General features: G+C 38.3%; 1 protein-coding gene across 1 annotated transcript in view; it reads right to left on the bottom strand.

The window, feature by feature from the left end:
* LOC115785612 (sodium- and chloride-dependent GABA transporter ine) overlaps positions 1-7,585 on the bottom strand; it is a 14,201-nt gene extending 6,616 nt beyond the window's left edge. Inside the window, exons 1-8 of the mRNA XM_030737373.1 lie at positions 7,152-7,585; positions 6,315-6,449; positions 3,363-3,576; position 3,183; positions 2,916-3,047; positions 2,691-2,825; positions 1,287-1,390; positions 710-838 (exon numbers count right to left, since the gene is read on the bottom strand). Of these exons, the coding sequence (XP_030593233.1) occupies positions 710-838; positions 1,287-1,390; positions 2,691-2,825; positions 2,916-3,047; position 3,183; positions 3,363-3,576; positions 6,315-6,449; positions 7,152-7,371 (1,070 nt within the window). The 5' untranslated portion in view covers positions 7,372-7,585. The remainder of the gene's footprint in view (positions 1-709; positions 839-1,286; positions 1,391-2,690; positions 2,826-2,915; positions 3,048-3,182; positions 3,184-3,362; positions 3,577-6,314; positions 6,450-7,151) is intronic.
* Positions 7,586-8,122: the final 537 nt, after the last annotated feature.

Genomic DNA, 8,122 nt, shown 5'->3' with positions numbered 1-8,122 from the left:
GAGCTTTGCTTTTTCCTTTTTATCTTTTTGTGCTTTGTTGAACTGTTTGTTCAATAAATGACTGGCAACAATTCTGTGCTGTCTCAAAGTGTTGATTCTAATTGGAACTAAAAAAAACCTTGGAAGATAGCTTATTGGCCTAAAAGGGGAGGATTTATCTCATTACATTTTTGACCCAACACTACACGGATGAGTGTGTCCAAACTTTTGACTGGTACTGTAATATAAACAGAGCATGCACAGGCTGAGACATTCTTATCTATAGTTTCCACTATGAGTCAAAGTATAGAAACTGTGAAGTTCCCATAGTGCCGTTAATTTTTTTTTTTTTATCTTTTTATCGGACAACTGCTGCCTGCGTCTCAACTTCTTTCCAGTTTGCAGTGTAGTTAAGATTACTCTCACATCAACAGACACACTTGTTTTGACAGGCTGAACTACACACAGTGAGTAAAGTGACTTTTATTAAATAATTAGTAAGGTGCACCTTTGTCCTTGAGTGAACTGCATACATACAGACATGCACATGCTGAAATCTGTCTTTGTTTCCTATGGAAAAAGGGAACATGTTCCAAGGACAACAAAAACAAACTTTAGTTCTTAAAACAAGCCTGGGATCTGGCTCCAGTCCTTTATCTATCTTTACTCTCTCTTCCTTTTAAAGCCTTTAAAATAAAACAAAGCTGAGTCTGATGTTGCTTTCAAGGACTCACCATCTGTAGCTATGTTTTCCACTGGGAGGTTATGTATATGAGACATGTAACCGACTGCTGAGAAGATCACAAACCCAGCCAGGATACTAGTGAAAGAGTTGGTCAATGACACAATCAGTGCATCCCTGGGAAAGAATAAGGACAAAGAAACAATCTGTCCATGAATCACAGTTTTTTTGCTGCCATGTTGCTATCAAGTTCCCACTCTATCAGAAATGTCTGAGGCCTTCAGCGGTACTACAACAGAATCTTTAGAAACAAAGTAACTTCTGCTGCTGTGCCCAAAACAGCCATATAACCTTGTCCTCACAACACAGGCATCTGAGAGCACTGCTGTTCAGTAAGGAAACTGGTCAACTTTATAGTAATGTGTTTGTATTAACTACAAGTCAAGGGTCAATTTAACATATTTTAAATTATTGTGTATTTAACTCAAGATCACAGACGCTGAAGTTATCAATAACTGTCCGTTGATGATTGTAATCTTTCAACATTTTTTGTATATCTCGTTCCCAAATGGCTGCTTTTTCAAGGCATTTGAGCTTTTTTACACAGCGTGTGATGAACCTTTACCTGCAAATGTTGTTGTTGAACTTGTTGTAACTAGCCATTGAAATCATGGAGCCAAATGCTATTCCGAGGGAGTTAAACACCTGGGAAGCTGCATTAAGCCAAACCTGTGATGGAGATAAAGGAGAGCTAAAGATCAGTCCTGGTATAGTTTCATTTAATTTGGCCATGCAAATTAATTTTCTTACTAATAAGTATTTTTCTTGCTTCTTAGAAGCAAGAAAAATTTATTGTTAAGCAAGCAGAAAAACAAGGAATTGAATTATTGGGAACCGGTTCTCTACAAGAACCGGTATTTTTCTTGCTTCTTAGAAGCATTTTTAACATTTTAGCATAAAATACAACTGCAAGATGTGCGAGAACCAGCCTCTGATCCAGCCAGACTCTGGCAGTCCTCATCAACTAAATGTTACAGGAGATGGAGATTATTCATACAGTATAGTGAATGCAGTACAGCAAAATAGGGTTGCAACTATCAGTTATTCCAGATTAATCGAGTGATCTGAGTAGAAATACTTTTTTCGTATTAACAATCCATCTGCATATTTTAACTTCCATACTGCAGTTTTTTTGCTGTGTGAAACAAACAGCGGTGGATGGAGCAGCTACAAACAGCAGCTCTGCCTTTTTGCGCTTGCTGCGTGTGCACAGACTGCACGTAAAACAGCTGCTGCTGTTGCTGAAACACTGTGAACATAATTTTGTAATGCTTTTTATCCTGACACTTCTGTCTTCATGCTGTTGGATATATTCATAAGGCGCGTGTGTAATGTAATCACGTAAATGCGTCCTCACGTCAATGGAATCAATAAGCGGAATCGTTAAGCAAGCAGAAAAACGAGGAATTGAACTATTGGGAACCGGTTCTCTACAAGAACCGGTTCTCTACAAGATATCAAGGTTTAATCAACATCACTACAAGAACCGGTTCCCAATTCCCATCCCTACTCCTCACCCCAGTCTTTCCCAGCCTCAGAGAGTTTTCTAGTTTTACTGTATGCTGGCCTGTGACTACTTGCCTTTAAATAAAAAACTTCCCCTTGTTTGCCTCAGCTTGTCTGCATTTGTGTCCTGCATATCCTACAGACTCGTGCCAAACGAGTAATAGCAGAGCAGCAGTAGTAGAACTTAGAAAAATGAATTTGTGTGATAATAAGTGCCCAGAGAACTACCTTTGTTGAGGTCATAGGTGAAATAACCTTTTCAGGTCTGGCTTACTTTAAGATTGAACCTTGAGCAGACACAAGGTAAAATTCTACTCTTTGAAAAGTAAAATATTAAGCAATTAAAAAAAGAGAGAGACAGCGAGAGAGAAGTGGCCTGAACTGGTGCAAACTGGTGCAAACTGGTGCAAACTGCATTTGGGTATCAAGGTTTAACCAACAGCTCAGAGATTAACAGTCTCACCTTCACTTCAAACAGTTTGCTCCAGACAGGTGTCACAAAATAGAGGATACCATTCTTAGCTCCAGGAAGCTGCACATTATTTATGAGCAGGGCAAACAGAATGAAGTATGGAAACACAGCAGTGAAATATACCACCTACAGAAAAACAGTGAAAAAAAGACAGATAATACAACATGAAATCCCCCAAAACAACCTTCATTACAATAACCACAATACAGCTCTTACCTTTCCTGTGGATTTGACTCCTTTAAATATACATAAGTATACAATAACCCAGGCAAAGAGAAGACAGCCAAAGAGTTCCCAGCAAAGACCACCTAATTCTTCAATGCCACTGGTCTTTTCAGAAGTCTGTGACTGGGAAAAAAGAAAAAGAAAAGAGATGTGACCGTGGTATCCTTAAGAACCCAGAACACAGTAACAATGATTATAACATTCTACTAAAACCTGATTAGTCTGCAACACATATTATAACATAGCTTAACCCTTCACACTCCAAGAGAAATGCAAAACATTCAGAGTGAAACAACAAAAACTGTTTAGAATTTGGAAAAAGTGCCGTTCACTAATGACTAACAAATGTTTTCAGTGCCTTTAAGAAAAACACAGCATGATTTGAGTGAGGGCTGCTTACACAGCACAGTAATGCTAATCAAAGTGAAGTCTTCTCACTCAAAGAATTGTTGGCTGGCAGACTGTAGGTGGGTGTTGTTGCCAGGAAAGCCACTGGAACAGTTTCCAACGGCATTCCAAGTGTTGTTGCAGGACTTCCAGGGCAGGGTCTCCACTCCGAATGAGTTGAACAAATAGTAAAGTGCCCAGCTTATGAGCACGTTGTAGTACGTGGAGACAACAAAGGAGATAACAACTGTGGCCAGACCAACACCTGCAGAGTGGCACGTGGGGATAAAGGGAGAAAAGTGAGTGACGGCTCTGCAGAAATTATGCCAACTGTGCCAACTTTATTCTCATATACAAAGCATTACTGAGTGCCAGATACTTGGGCCCGATAACAAATACAAATATGAAAAATATCTTGTATAGAACCACCAGAGAAAAACCAGTATCATGCAGTAATCTCTGCCCAGTGGTGGTAAAACTTGGCCAAAGATAAGACAAATTTCTGGGGCCATTGATTAAAAACTACACTGTGTTATTTAGTTGGTGAATATAAAAGATTACTGAGTAAAGGTGAGATCAAAGTCCTTCAGCAGATGGAAATTATTCAGTCTTTTAACACCTGTGGTTCTCAGCCGTGTGTCAGGTTTCAGACTGTGGTGAGTATATCTGTAAATAATACTGGCATGCTTCAGCATTAAGGACAATGACTCAGCTAAAGAGCTTCCCATCCAGAGCAGGCATACAGGGTCATTATTCAGCTGAAACGACAATCTTTTCAAATGCAACAACAACAAAAAATCTGCTGCACAATTGTTCTGTCAAAGGGTTTTATGCATTCAGATCAACAGTCAGAAGAATAGGCTGACATTTTTGGGAATATAATTTGCTTTGAGAAAGTCATTTAAATGACAGTTAATAATCTGTTTTCCTTCACTTTCTTCTAAGCTAAGCCCATTATTTAGTTGCTTTAGCTACCTCCGAGTGTCAGACATCTGTTTTCCAAGCTAAATCTGGTCAGTCAGTCAGTCATAGCCTTTAAAATTTCTTTGAATGTGTAAATATGTTTGATAAGTGAAAGGAGAGAAGGCTATTAATTGTACACACTTGAATTTCAACCCTTGACTGATTCACATTTATCCAGTGAGCAATTTTCTGCAGATTTCTAAATGGTACATATGCATCAAGGCCAAAAATCCTGTTTCCTATCTAATAAAATATGGAAGAAGACGCAACTGAAAAACAGCTCTGAGTCAGCATAAGCCAAAAGAAACCCCTGTAATCTCCAGGATCAGTTGGAACCACTGTGTACAGTCAACATAATGCACTACTTCCTTTATCATGTGTCTGCCACTTTCACACTCTGTATATAGCATCCTTGGATGACTGCTTCACTGGTAGGCAGACTCCAAGTTTTATAGTGATACATATTCCAAACTGCCCAAAGAACTAGGTCAGCTCTACAAAAGAAAAACAAAGCAGCGCAAACAAAAGCAGGTTTTATATCCTATCATGCATCACACATCCACCAGATGGATTCCCTCACTGAGACAAACGAGGTAATCAAACACTTGTCCTAACCTACGTTCATTTGCTAGGATTATTGGAGTAAATCAGATGAGTATATTTGCTATATTGGTGATATTTGTGGGCACCTCTATCATGGATCACATATATGAAAGTAAACTGCACTTGAATTGCACAAGGAAATCATTCAGAAGAACAGAGAGGAAAAAAAAAAAAAACTACCTGCTTTTGGCCCTTGTTTAGCACAGAGCATTAACCAGGAAGAAATGAGCGATAAATCAAGTGAAGGACCCAAACGTTTTGACCGTGTAGATAATCTCTGTATTTAAAGAGATAAGAAAACTATGGAGAAAAATCTTCAGTTAGAACAAGACAGAAAGCATTTTCATTCCACACCCACAAGTAGAGATAGTTGATGGCTGGGCTCACTCATGATTGACTTAATTATCACTGAATTATGCAGAAGTTACTGATGTTAAGTTGATTGTTTGAAGGATTTAATCATATCTTATGGATTTAAAAAACATTCAGTCATAGAGGTAGTACATTTGGCTTAACAAGTTCTCATCCATCAACATATGAAAACAAAAATCAAGAATTATTAAAACATTCGGACAGCTGTATGTCTTCACCATGGTTAAATATTGATAAATATTTTAAAAATAACAAATATAGTAACTAACTGGATCTGAGCTGTTTTTTGTTTTTTTTTACATTACACTGAATGATGAGGTGGGCTTAATGGCCGGAGAAAAGCAGACTGATCAGCATATGGAGCGTGTCATGCTTACATTCGTTATTCCTGTTTTTCCAGTGTTCTTGTCAAAAAAAATTAAAAAAATAAACAAAACAAAAAAAAAAAAAAAAACAGCCTCTTTCTGAGAAACCCTGGCAAGATTTCAAACCATCCCTGTCTATAGAAGAGTTAACTGCACTATGTGCTCATTTGTACTGTAAATAGAGTATTGCTGTTTGTGTTTGTAAATGCACCGTTAACTCAGTAAATATGTCATTTATTACTACACCCCTGGCTGAACAGACACAATATTCTTATCTTATTTCAATTTATGTAGACCGTATAATTTTCAGTACTGATTCATATCATATGTACTAATGTGTATAGCAATCCACTTATAAACAAAGATGTATCTTGTGTTTTAATTTTAACCTCTATCATCTCTTTTAACATTATCTGGGTCAGAAGAGCAGTTCTCTTTGGAACTCAATGTTTAGACACTTTATTGATCAGCCGGGGGTTCTGGTGCTGTGGATCAGTAAAAACTATTTAACTGAAGTTTGCAAACTGTAATTGTAGTCACTTATTAAAAGTCAATGCTTAATAAGCTTTGACTGACTAATAAGGCAGAAAGATGTCTTTTCTCTAAAAGTATTCCAGAAAATGGCAAATGGCAAATTAAGAAAAATCCAGCAGAGGTTTGTCATATTACAGCAGAGTCACGGTCCTGTGGAGTCTCTTACCTTTCAACAAGGGGCAGATTTTGGTGAAAGCATGCACCGGCCCTAAACGAGTATACTGCCCTATAGTGAACTCCATGAAGAGCAGAGGAATGCCACACAGGAGCACCATGGTAAGATAAGGAATCATGAAGGCACCTGAAGAAAACAAAAGTTTACAGCTTTACACCTCTCCTGAATAGACCATACATAAGTCTGTAGAAAGACAAAAAAAATAAAATTTAAAATTTAAAAAATCCCTGTGTCAATGTTTAACTTAACAAAACAAACAAACAAAAAAAAAAACAGGTGTAACAAAGACACATATTAGGCAACACTGCATTTTCCAGTTGATTCCCATTCTTCAAATATTTGCAGGGAAATAGCTGACAGTATTCACCAGCTCTTAATTTAAAGATACACTGCGGTTGTATTTCTGTGTGTTGGGGACAACAGGAATCTAAAATTAAACTAAAAACTTTAACTAGTCTCGGAAAAACGTACCTAATCTAGAACGAATGATTGTGTACTTATAAAACAGGAGTAGAAATATGCTGTATAATGTATTATAACTAAGTAAACGACTAAGCAATCTCTTGTGAGCTGAGCATTTACTTGTTAATCCACTGTTTAACAGACTGGGCAGCTGCTGTTGCATAACTGAAACTTTGGCTTGTAACTCAGGTAAACGAAATCATTTCAGGTTTAAGTCACTCAGAAATATTGTATTTTAAACAGCCTGAATAGACTTTACTCGAGCCCATTAATAGCTCGTTACATCATTTCACAAGTACAGTATATATATTAATCCAAGCTTGTCGCATGCTTTGTTTGCGGTCTGCTTCGTTTCCCATCTCTCACCTCCACCGCTGTTGTAGCACAGGTACGGAAATCTCCAGACGTTGCCGAGTCCCACGGCGTAACCCACCGTAGCCAGGATGAACTCCAGCCGGCCGCTCCATGTGGGTCTCTGAGCCTCTGCATCTGCGGTCCTCTCGCCGATGCCTTTGAGATCTGAATGTTTCAGCTCACAGTCCCTTGTGTCAGAGGTTCCCTGTGACTTTCCGACACCGAAATCCATCGTAACTGGTGAGGTTAAAGAGGTTTGTGTTAATAGAATGAGAGGGCGCTGTGGAAGACCGTATAAATAATAAACACGCCTTAATTAGACAAAAGCTTTTGCGTCGGTTAGATTGAGCGCCTCTAAAGAGAAGAAAACAAGCAAACAATTAACTTAGTAAGAGTTTGGAAACAAGGATACGGGGATGTCGCTGCAAGAGCATAAAATGAGCTACTGAAAGCGCACCCTCACTAAACAGTGAACAGGTGTGGTGCCAAAAAGTGATCGTCTGCCAAAAAGTGATTTCCGATGTTTCTGTGTTTTGTTTTGTTTTGTTTTTGTTTTTAAGTGTCATGTCTTTGCTTAGATTGGTAAATAGACGATAGGCAACAAGATTTATGAAGGGCTCATATAAGTACCCTGTGTTTCTGTGTCGACATTATAATCAATGCAGTACTTTTTGGCCACTTAAAAATATCTTTAAAAAACTGCGATGTTTTATTTGTTGCAATTTCTGCTGCCCTCTTGGCCAGATCTCTATGAAAAAAACAAAAACACATGGCAGTTTTTACCCTGATAAATAAAGGGTGCAAGAGTCTCAGCCAAAAGTAATTGTAGCTTCTAGCTTGTGACAGCAGTGTTGTTTCTCGTTCAAAATGACTTGACATCTTTCATGAGGGATATGTTTGCCATATGTTTCAAAAATTTTAGGCCAAACACAGCTACACTAGAGGAGCGGACTCCATGGGGTTTACCAGCACGTCTTGCCGGT

The sequence above is a fragment of the Archocentrus centrarchus genome, chromosome 9 (genome assembly GCF_007364275.1).
Source record: "Archocentrus centrarchus isolate MPI-CPG fArcCen1 chromosome 9, fArcCen1, whole genome shotgun sequence".
NCBI lineage: Eukaryota > Metazoa > Chordata > Actinopteri > Cichliformes > Cichlidae > Archocentrus > Archocentrus centrarchus.
This window is presented reverse-complemented; position numbering and strand designations above follow the sequence as displayed.